General features: G+C 55.8%; 1 protein-coding gene across 8 annotated transcripts in view; it reads left to right on the top strand.

Annotated features, from left to right (window-relative positions):
- The window catches only part of SMARCA4 (SWI/SNF related, matrix associated, actin dependent regulator of chromatin, subfamily a, member 4), an 87,257-nt gene extending 68,539 nt beyond the window's left edge, over positions 1-18,718 (top strand). For 3 of the 8 annotated variants that reach the window (XM_058525674.1, XM_058525669.1, XM_058525670.1), the window contains 7 exons: positions 229-285; positions 732-985; positions 15,397-15,505; positions 15,770-15,871; positions 16,571-16,703; positions 16,905-17,047; positions 18,227-18,718. In XM_058525674.1, the coding sequence (XP_058381657.1) occupies positions 229-285; positions 732-985; positions 15,397-15,505; positions 15,770-15,871; positions 16,571-16,703; positions 16,905-17,047; positions 18,227-18,259 (831 nt within the window). In that variant the 3' untranslated portion in view covers positions 18,260-18,718. The remainder of the gene's footprint in view (positions 1-228; positions 286-731; positions 986-15,396; positions 15,506-15,769; positions 15,872-16,570; positions 16,704-16,904; positions 17,048-18,226) is intronic. The other 5 variants (XM_058525675.1, XM_058525673.1, XM_058525672.1 and 2 more) reach the window with 4 other exon arrangements.
- Positions 18,719-19,641: the final 923 nt, after the last annotated feature.

Genomic DNA, 19,641 nt, shown 5'->3' with positions numbered 1-19,641 from the left:
TTAAAATTAGTATTGTTCCCATTCGTGTCCTTTGACTCAGCAGTTTCACTTCCAGGAATCTATCTACAAGAAAGACTGCTGTCGGTCAGGGCGTTACTTAGAATGGTACCCCCAACCGCCCCCTAAAAAAACAATGGAAACCACCCAAATGCCCAAGAACAGGGGAAGGTTAAAGTAAGTCCCATTATACAATGAAATACTAAACAGACGTTAAAAATTATGTTGCAGAGAAACAACAGGAAATATACGCAGGCTATAGTAAGCAAAAACACGAGTCACGGTGTGGTACGTGGACCCGATTCCAGCGTGGCCTGGACTGTGCACGTGTGTGTGGGGAACGGGAGAGTCCTGAAGGTGGATGGTGGTGATGGCTGCACACAGTGTGAATGCACCCGATGTCACCAAACTGCACACTTAAAAATGGTTAAAGTGGTCAATTTTACGTTGTGTGTGTTTTACCACAATTTAAAAAGATGCGAGCGGTCTAGGGCGGAAGTGTCACCAGTGTCACCTCTGGGTGGAGGGCTCACAGGATTGCGTTCTTCGGGCCACGCGGTGGGGTGTGAGTCTTTAATTCCTGGAGAAGTACACCTGTCTGTCTGTCAGGAGGCCTGGGTGGGGCGCGCGCTGGGAGGCAGCGCTGGCCGTCTGCGGCCCCCAGGTGTGCGCCGCGGCCTCTGCTTGTCGACCTCGGTGCTGGCTGTCCTATTTTACCACTGTTGACCCTGAAGGCCATCGAGGAGGGCACGCTGGAGGAGATCGAAGAGGAGGTCCGGCAGAAGAAGTCGTCGCGGAAGCGCAAGCGGGACAGCGACGCCGGCCCCTCCCCCCCGACCGCCAGCACCCGCAGCCGCGACAGGGACGAGGACAGCAAGAAGCAGAAGAAGCGCGGGCGGCCGCCCGCCGAGAAGCTGTCCCCCAACCCGCCCAGCCTCACCAAGAAGATGAGGAAGATCGTGGACGCCGTGGTCAAGTACAAGGACAGGTAAGCAGGGGGCGGGGCGGGGCGGCGTGGGGCCGGGTGGCCCCCCGTGTGCTGGCGAGCCCGCTGTCGCTCCGGTCGCTCCGCAGACGGTGATCGGTGGTCGGTGTCTGTCTCGGGGCCCCTGCCCTCGTGGGGTTTACGTTCTGGGGCAGGGAGCGTACAGCAGCGTCAGCCCTGATGAGGGAGAGGAACGTGGCGGGACGCAGAGGCAGGGAAGTGACGCTAGAGAGGAGCCCTGAGGAAAGGAGGTCGGGGGTGCGCTCCAGCCAGGGGCCAGCAGGTGGAGACGCCCCAGGAAGAGGGGGCTGGTGGGGTCGAGGACAGTGATGGGGCGAGGTGGAAGGAGGAGGGGTCTGTGCTGGGATGGGTGCCGACCATGTGGCCGGTGGACTGTGGTGAGGGTCCCGTGTGGCTGGAGCAGAGAGTGAGCGGCTTCCCTTCTCTAGACCCTCCCACCCTCTTGGTGTCCCTGGGCCATCGAGGGTCAGCCCCACGTTGAGAAGACACAGGCAAGCCTCCACTCCAGGTGCTGGGTCCCCCCCTCACAGGCACACCCGACACAAGACGGCACGTGCTTTCAGCTGCACTGGGTCATGGGTACCATTTAAATGATAGGAGGAAAATGGCGGTTCTCGTGCGGCCCTCCAAGGACACATATGCACATTCTGCCGGTGTGGGGCGGTCCTGCTGAGCTGCAGAAGGCGGCCAGGGCACAAGCCTGCACCCCGCCCAGAACTCGGCTCCTCCTTCCCTGCTCTGGTGCCTTGTTCCACTCTGGTCCATACTGGCCGGTATGGCTGTCCTCGTAACAGGAGGGTTTACAGCTTGATTTTGTAGTAATGCTTTGCAGTTAGTCACGAAGCAAAGTAAGAGAGGTTTAATGTTTTGGAGGGAAGGGTGTCCAGGAGTGAGCCCTTGGTGCATCACCTGGAGAGACTTCTCACCATGTGTGGAATTTTAGGGGTGGTGACTGTAGTACCCAAGTAAAGGATGCAAATGGCCCCTAAAAAAGAATCTTTTAGGGGCTGGCCCAGTGGTGCAGGCAGTTAAGTGCGTGTGCTCCGCTGCGGCAGCCCAGGGGTTGCCGGTTTGGATCCCGGGTGCGCACCGACACGCCTCTTGGCAAGCCATGGTGTGGCAGCATCCCATATAAAGTGTAGGAAGATGGGCACAAATGTTAGCCCAGGGCCAGTCTTCCTCAGCACAAGAAAGAGGAGGATTGGCAGATGTTAGCACAGGGCTGAGCTCCTCACCAAAAAAAAAAAAAAAAAGAGTCTTTTATTATGAGAAGAAAAACAAATGACGAAGTGAAAAGGGCATATTCATGTTCAATTGCTAGATCTAAAAATGTAATTAGCGTCAGTACTGAGAAAACAATATTGAACTAATTTGCAGACTTCGCCTTTGAGGCAAATTCCACAAAGAAAAAGGTAGACTAACAGTTATTTAAAATATGGAGTATGCAAAAATTCGATGAAAACGATAGACCCCGATGTTTTCTTTCTAATGATATTCTTCCAAGGGAAACTTAACATTATCAAGTTGAGGAAGACCCTTGAAGGTCACTAGGGAAGGATGGGCGTTTCAGAAAGTCATGCTGACCTTCTGGATATCCACACGGAGAAGGTGAGCCTAGACCCCACCTCACACCAGACACATGTTGATTTGAAGTGGATTAGACGTAAACGTGAAAGGTAAAACAAGGTTCCAGAAGAAAGCATGGGAGAAAGTCTTCATAGCCTCGAAATAGGCATAGACTTCTTCAACAGAACACAAACGCCACAAGCCATAAAAGACTCATAAGGTAGACTTCACTAAAATGAAGGACATCTGTTCATCAGAGGACCAAAGGACACCCTCATGAAGACAGCAAAAACTGCCACAGACTCAGAAAAGACAACCCACTTGTAAAATGGGCAAAAGACATGAGCAGACAGCTCCCAGAAGATGATATCCCCATGACCAATCAGCACGTGAAAAGGTGCTCGGGTTCATTCCATCGACATCGTCGCATGCAGGAAATGCACAGTAAAATGAGAGTGAGGGGCCTCCGCACGCCCACCAGAGTGTCGGCAAGCACGTGGAGCAGTTCTCACGCTGCCTACGGGAGCTCTTGACAGTCTCTTCTAAAGCTCACCATATGGATAAACTTTCTACCCAGAGCTCCAATCCCAGTTGTAAACCCGAGAGAGCCGAGTGCCTACATCCACCAGAGATGTGGACAAGCACGTTTCATAGCAGCTGTGGTTATAACAGCCCCAAATGAAACCGCCCAGCGTCCACCCGCAGGAGAATGCGTCCGTGGCGGGCTAATCGAACAGCAGAATTCTAACAGCCACGAAAACAGATGTACTACTGCTCCAAGGAAGAATCTTACAGACTTTTGTTGAACCAGACACTAATGCGTACCTACTGTATGCTTCCAATTATAGGAAGTTCAGAAGCTGATCCATGGTGATGGGTGTCAAACGGTGGTTACCCCGAGACGGGGGGAATGGGAGGGAGGGGCATGAGGGAGCCTTCTGGGATGTGGGAAATATTCCATCTGTAGATCTGGGTGTGTACCTGACAACAGTCATCAAGATGCACACTGAAGATATGTGCGCGTTCCCGTATTATGTCACACCTCGGTTTAGAAAATTAGACACTGGGAAACAGTATCGTGAAGTTGTTGATAAGGCCTTGAATATTTTCAAACTAAAAAAGAGATGTCAAGTGTCCGTCCACTTTCTCAGTCATTCTACAACTTACTGAAAAGGCCTTCTGAGCATCATATTTAGCTATATATCATGAGACAAAAGAGAAAATGGTGCCCCTAGCTGCTGCCAGCAGTCGTCCTTCCAGCCTGTAGAGGATTGGGTCATAAGTCAGATGATAAATTAAAACTAACTTTAGGATTTGGCGACCCCTTGTCGAGACTATTGTGTTGCAGGGCGCTGAGATCCTGGTAGGGATTCTGAGATCCAGTTTGATGAGGAGTCACAGAGCTGCATGCCCTGCTGGTGTCGGACCCAAGTGGCAGGACGCATCAAGGGAGGGTCCAATGTGTGGTTTACCTGTAACCTCACGTCCTCCTGCAATGGATGACGCTACAGAGCCGGCAGTTCTTCATGAGACTGGGAAGAACGGTAGAGGAGTTACAGTTGGGACAGCACATACCAGCAGTAGAGGGAGCTCCCAAGTGCTGGCTTTGGGGAACGTTGGGCTCAAGATTGGAGTGGGTCCATCTGCTTGCTGGTTTGCTGGTGGTCGCAAATCTCTGAAGAGATCAAGGAGGACACAGAAACTCAGGAAAACAGTCATGTTTTCCTGTTGAAAAGTGATGTCATGGCAGATACTTTCAAAGATGATGTTTAGGCACAAAGTTGACCAATTTAATGAATAGTTTTGACATTCTTAACAAACGAAATTTGAAACCATAGGGAAAACAACAGTATGGTTCACCCTGCTGTGAGGATAGGCAACAGCCCCTAGACCACCCTCACTTCTGACACCAGCTGCAGAGTTCAGGGGTCCCTGAGACCACCCTCAGACTCGGTAATTCTCTAAAAGGACTCTCTGGAAGCTGTTCTACTCACGGTTATGGTTTATTACAATGAAAGGATACAGATTAAAGTCAGCCAAGGGAAGCGGCACAGAGCAGCATCCAGGAGAGTTCCACGCGCAAAGCTTCTGGTTGTCCCTCCCCATGGAGCCGCAGACAGCACTGGCTTTCCTGGCAACATGATGAGACAACACCCACAGAGCATTGCCAACCAAGGAAGGCTTGGTGTCTCGAGTTCTTGTTGGAACTTGGTCACTAGACACGACTGGCCACCCACGTGGCTGACATCAGCCTCAGCCCCTCTGTGGGCTGAGCTGATACCATGTGACCCAGTGCCCCTGCCCTAAATCACATTCTTAAACTTCTGGGCCCAAGGCCCCCAGGTAAACAAAGGTACCCTGACAGGCAGGACATTCCAGGAGCTTAGAGATCGCCTCCCACGTGCCAAGGCCAAAGGCCAGACCTCTCTCTGGTTTAATTCTTCATGACACGCCTGGAAGGTTCTGAGGGACCGGCCACCGTTCCACCAAAGAGAACTGGAGCTGAAATTGGAGGGAGCCTGACGCACACTTTCTGGTCTCAGACTTCCAATTGCTCCTTTCCAAAGGAGAAAATGAAACATTTGGATTAAAAAAAAAAAAAACCATTTGCTTTCCAGAACCCTGTAATTAGCTGGACTCTGTAATTGAGTTAAATGTGAATCCTGAGGAGAGAACAAATTGTTACAGCTGGTTCTGCCTGGGCGCCAAAGAAAGGTTACAGGATGTTGTCATCGTTTGGATTCGGAGTGGGGAGTGGGCTTGGTGGAGCAGGAGGGCGTGGTGCTGCTGTTGCCACCCTGTGGCTGCGGTGAGGGCCGGGATTGCACCTGGATGTCACGAGCGGGCTGCCCTCCCCTCAGTTGGCATCACTCCAGATGTTGTTTTGATTGTTTATTTCAAGGTTCCCCAGCTGTTTTTCAACACGAGTACAGTCCTGTTTGACATTACCTTCGCATTCCCATCCTCCTCCCTGTACAGGTAATGTCCTGATTTAGAAGCTTTTGCTCCCTTCCTGCGTGTCCAGATTCGGGGCTGCCACGCCCATTGCTCCCGAGGCCGCGTGCGCCCTGTGAGTGGCGCCCCCTGGAGTTGTGTGGTGTTCGGCCTGTTAGCCTCGCCCTCTGCTCGGTCGTGGTGAAAATACGTTTCCCACTATGGGGCCACAGTGGAGGAAAGCTTGTAGAGTCTGCAGTACCAGGCCACCGACTGGCGCTGGCATGGGTGGCCTCCAGGAGAAGTGCCACATAAGCAGAGCCTGAGGATAAGCAAGGGCCCGCCAGGGGAAGGGGAGGGAACAGGTGTCACGGGCAGAGGGAACAGCATGTGTGGAGGCCTGGAGACCGAGCACACCGTGTCCCAGCACCAGAGGAAGCAGAGCAAGGTGAGGGGTCTCTACGGGCCAAGCCCACACTCAGGGCCTCGCAGAGCACCTTCTCCTTGGTGTTTGGAAATCTCCACTTGCATCGGGGAACCCACTGGTCAACAGCCAGAATCGAAACTAGAATTAAGAAATTAAGTTGGAAGTAGGGATTTTCACTTTAAAAATCTAAACATGCAGATAAGTCAGGCACAGGCTCCTGGGTCAGGTTGGCACCTTGTCACAGGGCTGTGTGCGCCTCCAGCTGTTGTTTTTGTCCCTCGATCCTTTGGAAGGAGTCAGCAGTTGGTTGCCGAGGCATTCAGGCACCGTCTCCAGACGCCAGTGAGCCAGTGTGCGCACCAGGGCACACCCCTTAGCGCCTTCAGGAAGCTTTCAGAGAAGTGCATCTGCTGGAAGGCGCTGCCTCAGGACCCCCATGGAACCACCTGGTGCTCCCCAGGCTGGGGGGTAGAGCTGGGCCATTACCAGCTCCCGGGCAGACTGTGGGTGTGGCAGTGGGGGTGTGTCAGCGCCGAGCCTCCTGAACTTGGTGATCGTGCTGAGGTCACGGAAGAGAGCGTCTTTTTCTTGAGACGCCCGCAACTTAGGCCCAGACGACTCAGCAAGATGAGGACGTGTACAGGCTGCCCCCTCGGGGTCTCCTTCCTCCTCTCCCTGCCAGGAGGCAGTAGTTCCTTAGCGGCTGTGGGGCTCGAGTGTCAGAGATCTGGATTCCACACGCATCTCTCTGCCTAGTTTCCAAGTCTGCAGCACAGAGGTGGAAGGCCCGACGTGGGGTTGTGGAGACCCCAAATGAGATAACATGGGCCAGGCCCGCAGCCCCAAGACCCGCCCCGCATCCACTGTGGGTGTTGAAGGGCCTGGCCGAACCCATGGTGGCAGGCAGATCCGTGGTGGCGGCGGTTGGATCTTCAGAGTTGAAAGGTTGTACCTTGATTTGCAAGAAAAACTGGGTCAATGTAACAGGCCCCCGGGAAGGGTGTCAGCTGAAGCCTTGTCCCAGAGAGGTCACCGCTGGTGGCTCCCAGCCCCTCAGGTTGGGCCCAGAGGGGAGGAGGGGGCGGAGAGTGGGCGGGTCTGGGAGCCCTTCCTGAGGGGGCCGGGAGGCCTCAGGGTTCTGCAGCCTTATGGCCGTGCTGGCCCTGCGTCTGGAGCCCTCCTCCAGGAGGAGGAGGCGGCCCTCCGCCTGCCCGTTCAGGTCTGGGGTCATACCATCTGCTTGGCGCCCAGCTCTGGCACGAAGGCACCAACATCAGATGTCTTGAGAAAAGTGCTGATCCCCGTCACTGAGTGACGGCCTGAGTGTGGGCACAGGCCGGGCTGAGGGCCCAGTGGGGCTCAAGGCCTTGGGAACATTAGCTGGGGCAGCTCTGTCAAGCTGTGCTGAGGTTTTGAGCCTGCTGCAGAATTTTCTGGAAGAAGCTCTTCCTGTCCTGTTTGTCATCCTGCCGATTCCATCCCCAGGCTTCACTCCCTCCTGGTGATGGATAACCACAGGAGAGATGCATCACGCCAAGGAAGAAAAACCAGGGCAGCTGGTCTAGAAGGGTCTTACAACTGGAAGTACATAAAAGCTTAAAGCAGCTCAGGTGCAGATAGCTGGACCCTGGAAACACGCTGATTTGGGTGAGCCGGTCGCACCCGCCCCTCCGCCCCTCCGCCTCCCTCGGAGCCCGGATGCCATCCTTCTAGAGTGTGCTGTGCATTTCAGCAAGCGCGTGCTCTTCTGCACACGGGGAAACAGTACTAGGAATGTTCGTGAAAGTAGAAGACAATAAACAGAAAGACAGGAAGCATAAAGTAGAAAATTCAAAGCAGCTAAACAAAAAAAAAAAAAAAAGGAAGAAGAAAAGGACGGGGGACACATGGTCTGAAAACAAGGTTGAATGAATGAGAAATTGCAAAAAAATAGGTAAAATTTACAATTAAGCCAAAAGACAGCTAGACAAAGTAATAGGTGAATTGAGAAACATCAAACTTCTGAGGTGAGACTAGTTAGAAATAAGTTAACTTAAAAGTTAAATAATAATAAGTCAAATGTAAGTTAACTAAGGTTAAAAATTAGCAGGAGGGAAGGAATCTGGGTGTGAGGGCCTGCCAGGAGCTGTGGAGGTGGGTCGGGTGGCCCTGTCTGGCAGCCCACTTTCCCACCTCGCAGACCCCCAGACACCTCCCTGCCCATTGCTCCAGGTAGACCTGAGGACCTCCAGTGCCTTTGGTTCCTGGTGCGGGATCCTGCAGTCCCTGCCACTTCAGAAGGGGCTTGAGGCCTCCTCTGCTGTGGAGCTGCCGGTAATAACAGCAGGGCCGCTGACACTAATTCCAGGCAGGAAGCTGGTTTCTTGAGGCCTTGGTCACCCAGCCCCGCAGAAAGTGGCCTTGGGCCTCCCCACACTCCCGTGACCAACCCCTCCCACCCCTGGCCACAGCTGTTGGGGGAGCCTGAGCTGGCTCTGCCTCTCATTGTCATCTTCTCCCTGGTCTGCAGAAATGTTCTCTGCAGTGCCATGAATGGGTCACGGCTGATCTGTTGTTTGTCCTCATCACCCACAGCTAATGTCTTCTGAGCACTGCACAGTGCCAGCCTCGTGGTGTCCGGGGTCGTCTTGGGGAAGCCTGCAGGCACGTGGAAGTAGATGCCACACCAGGGAGCATGCCTGCGTTATGATCTGGCTTCTGCTGCTTGCCGTGTCACCCTGGGCCGGGCCTCTCTCTTCTCCAAAGCTCAGGGTCTCACATCCAAAATGAGGGTTTCAGACTAAGTGGTTTCTCAGCTTGGGTTAATGGGGTGGGAGGGGAGCTTCAGGGTTTCTTAAAAATGAGATTTGGATTTCACTGCTGAACTGTGTTCAAAAACATGTGCCCTGAGGTGTGTCTTTGGCTCATTATAAACTTAAATCAGCGTCGTTTCCTACAGCCTGTCTGGCTCCTTGGCGCACTGACCCCACAGTATAGCTTCCCACTCTCCTTTCCTGGAAGAGTATGCTGAGAGCGCAGGGCAGGCGGCCTACGGACCATTCTCGTTGGTGGGTTCACTGGTGAATATCATTTTCTTTCACTTGTGCGTGAGTCAGCATTTTTTCTGTACCGCACAGTCATAAATCCAACACTCAGATTCATCTTTTAGGGGTGGACGCCTGGCAGGTGGAGGCTCAGTAAATATTTGTAAGTCAGGGTATCTTCCCCAGATTTCTCGATTTTCTAATCCTTGAGATATTCTTGACTTTGTAACGTGTCAAGAAATTGAACCTAGTAAATAACTTTGTACTAATAAAGTACCTCTTGGATGTGTTTCATTATTTTGTTTTCAAGTTTATGAAGAACCTTCTGAGATTCTGTTTCAGATCAGTGTTCTGGTGCTCAGTCAGTTTTAAACATCCTGAGGCAGCAACATCTACGACCCTTGCTGTCTCAATACGCTGATTGGGAGTCAAAAGAGATAATGGTCCCAGGGTAGCAGGTGTCATCAAGAGATGTCACTGGAAGATGGTCTGAACTGGACTCTATGAAGGAGAGCAGGGCTGAGGGACGGGGAGGATGTCCTTCCAGGCAGATCAGACCACTTCCGTACTTAGCAAGGAGGATTGCCAAGCACCATCTTCAGTTGATTGCTTATGCCTGCCTGAGGCTGTTGGAGCTCAAGGGATAGTGCTGTGATCCATTTGCAATGTCTGCCCTGGTCAGAGGATTAGGAATTGAGGACGCCAGACAGTATGTTAACATCCCTGATAAAGACATTCTTTCTCTTGTTTTTAGGGTTCACACCAGGGGTCAGCAAACCAAATCTGGCCCACCACCTGTGTATGTATAGCCTGTGAATTCAGAATGGTTTTTTTAGATGATTTTGAGAAAATCCAAAGAAGATTTCATGACATGAGATTATATGAAATTCATATTTCATTGTTCATAAATGAAGTTTTTTTGGAACACAGCCAAGGCCTATTTGCCTCCGTATCCTCTACGGCCACTTTCATGCAGCAATGCAGAGTCGGGTAGTTGCGACAGATACGGTATGGCCCACAGAGCCTAAAATATTTATAGGGCTGTTTACAGAAAAAGTTTGCTGACCCTCAGTTCAGAGCAGTGTGTGAGCAAGGCTGGGAGGGTCCCCGACTTAACCTCGGGGACCTGTGCTCGAGTCCTGCCTGGCACCAGTTCTCTGTGCATCTGTGGCCAGCTCTCATAACCTCTGTGGTTTCTCCATCCTTTTAGAAAGGGATGTGGATGGATGATCCCTTAGATGCTGGGAGTGGTGCTTCTGTCCTGTTCAGGGCACTGTTTGTCTCTTCTGATTCTCTTTGCTCTTCCTCTGCATACTGTGATTATGTTTTAAGGACAAACTCAATAATATATTTGAAGAGACACGTCAGTTTGGACTTGCTAGCTCTATGTCAGGCACCTAGTCCTAGGCCCCTTAGGCAGAATAGGGATTCCTTTGGCCTGGGGGCCATGGAGGAGTTAGTGAAGACTGGTTCTGGGGACCCAGGGCTGTCCTGCCACCCCTGCCCTTCCCCCATGCAGTGAACTGCAGCTACCCCAGCTCTGGGCTCCGTCCTCAAGGCCTTGCACCCCGAGAGGAAAGCCAGCTCTGCTTCCCCAGCTCCTGGTAGGAAGTCCCAGGGAAGGGCTCTGATTGGCTGGCTGGTATGCTTGGCCCCGCCCGAGTCCTGGGGGGAGAGGTTGGGCCTCAGTGATGGGCAGCCCCACCAGAACCCCGAGTCGGCATGGGGAGGCACATTTCCACAGGGAGACAGTGTCGCCTGGGCAGGTTAAGTAATAAGGGTCCCCAGCAGGGCTCTTCGGCCCCAAGGAGAAGGGCTGCTAGACCAGACCCTCCACCCCGCACCTACGCTTACTGCCACAAAGCTCGTTCCTTGAGAAATTACCACCAGGCTGGACTGGGGAGGAGGAGAGCTGTCAGGCGGGGCCCTCGTGTGTCTCCTGTCCTGTGGTAGCCATGGGGCCGGGCGCTGACCGAGGTTGAGGAGAGTCCCTGTTGTGGGAGCTGACATCTGGAGGCAGGAGAGGAACATCCTCATCGTTACTCTCCTCACGGTGCTCTTGTTGCCCAGCCAGGCGACAGCTGGGGCTGCAGGTATTAGGGCCATGGCGGGCACCTCCTCCATGTCTGAACTGGGGTCCTCGGGCCGGTCCTGACAGCCTCAGGATTCTTCCCGGCTCCTTCACCCCCATCCCCACCGCGGCTGGGGCTCAGAGATGGAGTCCAGACAGCCCTGCCCTGTCAGCTTCCTCGGAGCAGCTCTCCCGAGACAGACGGCAGGTGCCACAGGCACACGGGGCGCTCTCTGCGTCGGGACACCTCGTGGTGGCTGCCAGCGTCTGCGGGCACAGGTGGTGCGTAAGTGACCACTCGAGGTGGGGGGAGGGCGACGGGGCACCCTTGGTGACACCCGGGTTCAAGCCCTGCTCCATGACCCTGCGACTTTCACCCTGAGCTATTTCTGCCTTCATTCAGCAGATCTTTATTAAGCACCCACTGTGTACCAGGCTTTGTTCCAGGTACCAAAGATAGAGGGGTGAATAAAACAGGCAAGGTCTCGCCCTCATGGCTCGTGTTCTGGCGGGGAGACAGACAGACAGACAGGAAGGATAAGGTGGTGCAGAATATAACTGCTAGGGACAAAATCTGATCAGAATAACCGGTCTCCTATCTAATAATCTAATAACATAAAATATCAAAGCTTCTAGAAGAAAACAGAGTACCTCTGTGACCTTAGGGTAGGCCAAGATTTCTTTAACAGGGCCGGAAAAGCACCACGTATAAAAGGAAACATGGATACCTTGGACTTCGATTGAAACTAAGATCCCTTCATCAGAAGACACCACGCAGAGAGGAAGGAGACACCGCAGAGTGGAGAAGGGGTCTGCAGTGAACGGGGTCCCACAGAGGCCTCCGGGGGAGTAAACACGGACGTGAGCAGGTGCTGCCAGCAGGGGCCTTCAGAGCCGCACCTGTGAAAGGGGTCGGGCGTCACCACTCGCCACGGAAAAGTGGATGAAACACGAGGAGGGCCCAGTTCCCGCCCCGGTTGTGGGACAGCCACGTCGAGGGGGAGCGACGGCGGCAGGAGCAGCTGTGGAGGACCAGGGTGGGGAGGGCTCTCTCGCCGCCGAGGAGTGGACGCAGGCGCGGTGTCCACCCAGGTGACCGAGCACCTCTGCCCCAGGCGTGTTCCCAAGAGAGATGCAAGTCAAACGTGAGACATGAGCTGCTTGCTCATAATATCCCAGACCGGACGCAGTCCGGGGCCCATCGGCAGCAGGTGCACAGGTGGGCCGTGGCGTGTGTCCCCAGCGGGCACGAGGCAGCTCGGACCACGTGGCTGCTGCACGCGCCAGCAGGGACTGATCTCAGACAGCGGTGAGGCGGCCAGGCCTGGGAGCCCCGTGTGAACCTGTGACGTCAAGTGCAAGGAGAGCCAAGCTCCGCCCGGTGCCGGAGGTCAGGGCGCCTCCTAGAGCCTTGGGTGCCCTGGGGCACCTCAGGGCGCAAGCGCTGAAGGTTGGCGCCTTTGTCTTGCGTCTCGAGCGTCCTTTTTATTAGGCGATGTGAGGGTGAGGTGGGCGGGCATCAGGGAACTGGAGGGAGCCGTGACATTTGTGCTCGGATGAGGGGGAAGCCGGGGTTCCCCGGGGGGGGGGGGGGGCGCCGCAGCGTGGCAGGTCCTGACGTGGGTGAGGAGGTGGGAGAGGAATGCTGACGTCAGGCCAGGGGTACCCCCTTCCCAGAGGGCCAGGCAGCCATCAGAAGGACTTGGGGTTTGTCCCTGGTGAGGTGGGGAGCTGTGGCGCGTCACTTCTCATCCCAAGGTGACGGGCTAGTGCGAGAGCCTGTCACGTCAGCCCCTGGTGTGCGTGGGGGGACCTCTCCAGGGACTTCTGAGGATGAAAAACATCTTAAGACTTTGGCAACTAAAAAGCAGTGGCTTTCCAAGAGCTTTTCACCGTCTGAGAGAGGACAGTTTTAAAAGTCCCCCGTGGTCCTGACGCCCTGTCCCTCAGGCACACCCTGTTCCAGCCCATCCACACACAGAGCTTGTTGCCCCAGAGAAGGGCGTTCATTCCTCAAGAATGCAGTCCCCCAGAGGTTTAGAAGATGGGGGCCTGGGGCTCCCTGTTCTTTTCTCTCTCCAACGACTGCTTCCCAGCCCGATGAGGAGAGGGTGTTGTTATAAAACTCCCCGCTGTGTCACGGCACCAGAGTCCTGCTTCCAGAGCTGCCCCGAGGGCCGCCCTCGTGGGTGCCCCAGAGGAGCACTGGGCACACGGCCGGGCGAGCCTGGGCCTGGCACACGGCAGGGCTGTGCAGGCTGGGGGGCTGTGCCCGTGAGTGTGTGTGACATGAATTCAGCGGGTCACAGCTGGCCTTTCTGAATGAAAGAGAACAGAAAGTGTCCGAGGCCACAGCACTTTGGAAGGGAGAGTGTTGCCCCGGGGAACTTCTGTGATTTTAATTTGTGGGCGTGGGTCCTGGGTCAGAGTGTAAAATGGACTGCCCGCCGCGCCCCGTGGGGAAGTGTAGGATGGCCCTGCTGTGAGAAGAGAGGGGAGGGCTCTTCCCTGAGAAGGTTCCGTGGGGGGAGCAGGATGTGTGTGGGTTGAGGAGCGGGCGGGCTGTGGGTCCGGGCTCTGCCTCAGCTGTAGGACCGGAGTTCCCCGGAGCGGGGGAGGCCCGACGTCTTTCCTGTCACCCCAAGTCTGCTTGTCCGAAGTGGAGCAGCCAGCGCATCAGGTTTTGGAATTGATAAAAAGAAATTCCAGTTGTCTGTGCCCAGACCACCCACCAGCCTGATCATGAGAGAGAGGAAGGGAGGGGCTCCCGGGCAGGAGTGATGGCCGGGAGGGGGTGTGCCCTCCCTTGTCTGTGCCCCGCTGGATGCCACCCGGGGCAGCATGTGGCTGACGGCACAGCCTGGAGGGAAGGCAGAGGCACAGGCCTGAAGCTCGTGCCTCGGTTTCCTCGTTGCGATGATTGGAGTAACAGTTTATGAGAACGTGTGTCACGTGTGTCTGGCCCAGAGCAAGGACCGGCGGATGGCAGTTGGCCAAGGCAGTTCAGGGGAGGGACCGGACTCCGCCCCCGTCGGGAGGGCCAGGGGCCTGTCACGTACAGAACATCCAGTGAGCAGAAGGCCGGCAGAATCCCAGCCTCGGGGACGCCGTCCTGGCAAAGCTACTGCTGAGGCCATTGTGGAATCGGGGGCGTCCGGTGACGCCCCGGGAAGAGCAGTCGTGCTGTCGCTGCCGTCTTACAGTGAACAAACCCAGAATGGGGTGCGTTCAGGGCGCGCAGACTGCGGGGTGGGGGCCCTCTGTCCTGTGAGAACTCTCTTGGGAAGGAAGGAAGCAGTGCCGATGGGGACGGCACAGTCACCAGGAGCCGAAGGGGCTCAGCCGCTGGCAGCTCCGCGACAATCACGCGTCTCTGAGAAGTGGCGGGGAAGCCGGAGTCGTGGAGCAGCTGCTCTGACACCACGGCCGGAGTGTGGGGCTGGGTGAAGAGGGGACCCGCAGAGCAGGACAGCCCCCAGTCACCAGCTCCCTGGACGGCCTCTGCCGCCCGTCTCCCGAGGCCCAGGGGCCCCCCGGGACAGGCCACGTCCCTCCAGACAGAATCCCCGTCCTCCAGGCTGACCGAGCAGAAAGGGAAACTGAGGGTCGATGTTGAAGCTTCAGTTCTTGAAGCGCCTGCTCCCCCCCCTCGGGCAGGCCCCAGGAGTGACGTCGCCTCTGAGCTCCTGTCCCCAGCACAGCCGGGCTCAGGGTGGCACGACCTGGTGGCCGAGGGCACGGGTTCCTCCAAAAGTGAGGCCCAGGAGATGGCACATGAGGCCCGGTCACATTTCGTGGCCACTCTGCTCCCTGTGCAAAACAAGGGCCTTCTCGGTGGAAACGACTAGAACACAGCTTTTGTTTTTCATTGGCATCTTGTCAGGGGACATCTTTCCTCCACAGGTTTTTGCCAAATTCTCTGAAGTTCACTGCTCACAAGTGTCACCTGTGAGAGAGACACAACATGCTTGTGAAAACTGGTCTTTCTCAGAAAATTCTGGCACTCAGTGCTCCCAGCACAGCAAACTGATTTTTGCATCATAGACAAATAATCATGATTCTGCTTCTCTGTAGTGCTACGAGTGGCACATGATGATCTTTCCTCCAGGGCCGAGGGGGGTGGCGGGGGTGGTAGGTGAGCACAGAGCCTCGATTCAAATGAACCCTGGGCCTCTATGCGTGGCTGCCTCTCAGGAATGTTCCAGAACTCACAAGACAGCACATGTTCAGGAAATAACTCCTGAGTCTGCTTTGAATTTCTCATCCTCTGTGACCCCAAACAATGAGGTGGCCCTGCGGGGGGCACCAGGTGGGGGTGGGGGCTCCGCGGCAGGCGGGCCCGTGAGTGACGCCGCCGTGTCCCGCCCTGCAGTAGCAGTGGACGCCAGCTCAGCGAGGTCTTCATCCAGCTGCCCTCCCGCAAGGAGCTGCCCGAGTACTACGAGCTCATCCGCAAGCCCGTGGACTTCAAGAAGATAAAGGTAACCCCGCGTAGCTGGGGGATGTGCCCACATCGGCATTTGGGGACCCTGCTCAGGGCCTTAGGCCTCTTGGCCAGGGACCCTGGTCTTGGGCTTCCTCGTGGCCTCGAGGGTCCCGAGGATGTCTCAGTGGGCAGCCAGCGTTTGGGGCTCCTTGGAGGTTACCCACGGCCTGGGCTTCAGTCCTGTGGCTCTCGTGTCCAGGGGGCTCCCGAGCCTGGACAGAGGGGCCCCGAGGTAAGGCCGCTTCTCCCTCGCCCGCAGGAGCGCATCCGCAGCCACAAGTACCGCAGCCTCAACGACCTGGAGAAGGACGTGATGCTGCTGTGCCAGAACGCCCAGACCTTCAACCTGGAGGGCTCCCTGGTGAGCAGGCGCCCACCCCCAGCCCTCGCCACCCTCACCGCTGGGCCCCAGACCGACATGCCTCTCGCTCCCTTTTGCATTGACTGATTTTTAAACTATTCCCAAAACTTGAACTATTTTTCCAATTAAAAAAGCAATATGTATTTCTTACTAAAAAAAAAAAAACAGAAATAACAACAAGCAAATTAGAGGAAGTAGACTCAGCCCCCTTCATCCAGGAGGACCCTGTGAGCACCCAGTGTGTGTGCTGGAATTTTATTTTGAATTCATTGGGGACTCCCTTGAAAGGAATCTTGTGGACGTGTGCTCTCCTGTGAAGAAATTAACACACACCACAGCCTCAGCTTAGCGAGGTTTTCCTAAGGGTGTTAGGGACAGGTGCCTCCTGGAAAAGAGATTTTACAGTCATAGTTTCAGGGGATGCTGGCTGAAACAAGGGACATGCGTTTCTAACATTACTGCAGACCTCAGAGCCTTTAAAAGTGGATGCTCCTTATGATTCAAAGGGAGTGAGGAACCTGCAGCTGTTCCTAAACGAACACACCTGATCTTTTGTCTGGGACTGTTTCATAAGCCTGATGCTCTCGGGCACAGTTGGGAAAGGCTCACAGAGGTGTCCCTCTGCCCTGCACGGGCTGGGCAGGGCGGGCAGCGCCCCCATCGGGCTGCAGCCCACTCGAGCCCACGTGTCTCGCCCAGATCTACGAAGACTCCATTGTCCTGCAGTCGGTCTTCACCAGCGTGAGGCAGAAGATCGAGAAGGAGGATGACAGCGAAGGCGAGGAGAGCGAGGAGGAAGACGAGGGCGAGGAGGAAGGCTCGGAGTCCGAGTGTGAGTCCCAGGGTGGGTGGGCGAGTGGTTGGGGTGGGAGCGGCTCAGGAGGTCGGGGTCCATGCCCGCTGGAGGGGACCAGAGGCCCCACGGCCCCATCATTCACTGCTGCCAGGCTCCCAGACGCCCCCGACTCAGGAGGTGCCGTGCTCCCCCGAGCTCACGTCTCCTTTCTTTCTTTCCCCCTCCTGGTCCCCACAGCCCGCTCGGTCAAAGTGAAGATCAAGCTCGGCCGGAAGGAGAAGGCACAGGATCGGCTGAAGGGGAGCCGGCGGCGGCCGAGCCGCGGGTCGCGGGCCAAGCCGGTGGTGAGCGACGATGACAGTGAGGAGGAGCAGGAGGAGGTGAGCTGGGCTGGGCGGTGGCAGCGGCCGTGGGGGGAGGTTTCGTCATGGAGCCGCGTTCCCATGCCGGGTCCTGGACCCTCACGCTCTAACACCCCACTCCACAGATTGGGAAACTGAGGCTCAGCATTACACGGCTCGTAACTCAGAACCAAGTCCGAGTGTCCCTAGAGCCAGTGCTCTCAGCACCACTGGGCATCTGGGGACGGGACAGGTGTCCCACCCTGTTCCCGCCACAGCAGCCGCCTGCCCAGGATGCCAGGGCTGCCACGCTGAGGCCAGTGGGGCTGGGTCTTTATCGGGTGGGTCAGAAGGGCCCCTGATCCACAGTTGTGTGAATGACGTGGTGCAGACACTGCCCGGGGCTGTGAGGGGTGCCCTGGTGGGGGCTGCGGTCCCTGCACATGGGCGGCAGCTGCGGGAGCATCAGGCCCGCCGTGCACAGTTTTGGGGGCGTGGGGGGGGAGCGGACCCACTTGCTTTGTCCCCTAGTTCTGGCCTGGACGTGCGGCCCTTCCCTGCTGTGGGGCCCAGGCGGTTCACTTCCCTTCTGAGCCTCAGTTTCCACTTCTGTGAAGCGGGGAGGTCGAGTGGATTACAGGCCTGGCCCCCAGTGACGTTCAGTGACCACCATCTCCTTGTTGCTGTTTTTCTCACAGCCATTTTCGTAGCAACAAAAGCAAGTGTCTTGGAATAAATCTGATCACGTGACCTCCTGGGGACGTGGATGATGTCCCGAGCACAGGATGGTGGCCCATGTTTCTGGAGCACAGGGTCTGGGCTGTGAGGCTCCCCATCTGCCCAGTGGGGACGCAGCAGGCGTCTTGTGGCTCTTGCCACGCTGTTTCAAATGTTTATACGGAAGAGCAGAGATCTTCCGTGGTCAGGAATGGCCAGGGTGGTTTTGAAGCCGCGGGTGAGGGGCACAGGGACAGGCAGGCAGCAATGGGACGGAGCAGGGAGGCCCAGTGAGGGAGAGTCCTGTGGGCGCAGGGGCCTGTCCTGAGGAGAAAAGTGACGCTGGGGCGTGGCCGTGGCTGCAGGGGCTGAGGCCCTTGCTGCTCACCTGCACCTGGCAAGGCAGATGTGTTGCCTGCATCCGTGTTTCAGTTAGCAGACATAGCTAAAGCCTAGGCCGAGGACGGGGCCGGCTCACGCTCTCTCTCCTGTCCCCTCCAGGACCGCTCAGGAAGTGGCAGCGAGGAAGACTGAGTCCGACATTCCAGTGTCTCGACCTCGGGCCCCTCGTGCCGGAGCCGAGACGGCGTAGCCAGTAGCGTAACGGGTAGCAGCAGATGTAGTTTCAGCCTTGGGGTAAAACTGTATAAACGAGAATCTTCCATATTTATACGGCAGAGAAGAGGTAGGACTGTTTGTGTCTGGCCCTGTCGCGGCGTCGGTGGCGTGTGTAACAGCATTAACCATCTAATCGGGAGAGAGAGGATGAGTGGGCACACGCGAGGCCTGTCTTCTCTCCCTTCCCTGGCGGTCCTGCTGCGGCCACAGTTGGAAGCACTGTAGTGGGAGCCGTGGATGCATGTATGTAGCCGGCCACTCCTCGTACTGTATTTCATTGGACAGGTCAGACTCGCCGGGGTCTGCAGGCCCGGCGGGGGGATGTCAGTGTCACTGGATGTCAAACAGTAATAAATTAAACAACAGGAAAACTCACGGCCTTGGCTTCTGGTGGATTCTTTCCCCGCTCCTAGCACCGTGGCGGTTTGAGGCCCTGGAGGCCTGCGTGGAGCCTCGTGTCCAGGGCCCCGTCCTCCAGTCACCAGCTCCCCTGGGACCCGTTTTCACAGGGGAGGACACTGAGGCGCAGGCAAAGGAATAGGACTTGCCGGGCCTCACACCATCTGACCACAAGCTCGGGCTCTTAGCCATACTGGGTGCCACCGCCGTTCTCCGTCGTTTGTTCACCCCGGCCTGTCACACGGGATGCAAGCAGCTCAGTCCCTTCCCTGCCTGCAGCCAGGAAGGGGCTGGGGAGACGGTCACGTAAACAGGCAGGGCCCCGCCGAGCGGTCGGTGCGGTGACACGCGGAGCCCAGGGCATTGTGGGAGCCAGGTCATCAGGGAGACTTTCCACGTCCCCACCTTCCTTTGGGTTCATTTCTGTGATTTTTGTGTCTTCATTAAGATCTTCTATTCTTGAGTCGTCGTCATCGTACGTACTTGCTTTTAATTCTTCAAACACGGTTGCTTTTAGTGCTTTTAACGTAATTATAGTGGCAGCTTTGAAGTCCAGCATCTGGAGCCCCTCAGAGGATGGCTCTAGTGACTGCTTTTTTCCTCAGCATGAGTCACACTTTCCTGTTTCTTTGATGTCTTGTAATTTTTTTGTTCAAAAATGAACGTTTTAAATAATAGCAGCAACCCTGTATTCCGGTACCCCTCACAGGGACTTGTTGTGCTGGTGTTTGTGTTTGTTGGTTTAGTGACCCCTGGGCTGACTTGGTGGGGTCTGTCTCCCCCACAGTGTGCAGCTGCTGCTGTCTCTGCTCAGTTTCTGGTTTTCGGTTTTAATTCTTGTCTTTATTTTTTAAATAGTAAAGAATTGATTCTTGGGCCGGCCCCGTGGCTTAGTGGTT

Source organism: Diceros bicornis, chromosome 30, assembly GCF_020826845.1.
Source record: "Diceros bicornis minor isolate mBicDic1 chromosome 30, mDicBic1.mat.cur, whole genome shotgun sequence".
Lineage (NCBI taxonomy): Eukaryota > Metazoa > Chordata > Mammalia > Perissodactyla > Rhinocerotidae > Diceros > Diceros bicornis.
Note: the sequence above shows the minus strand (reverse complement) of the source record. Positions and strands in the feature narration are given on the sequence as shown.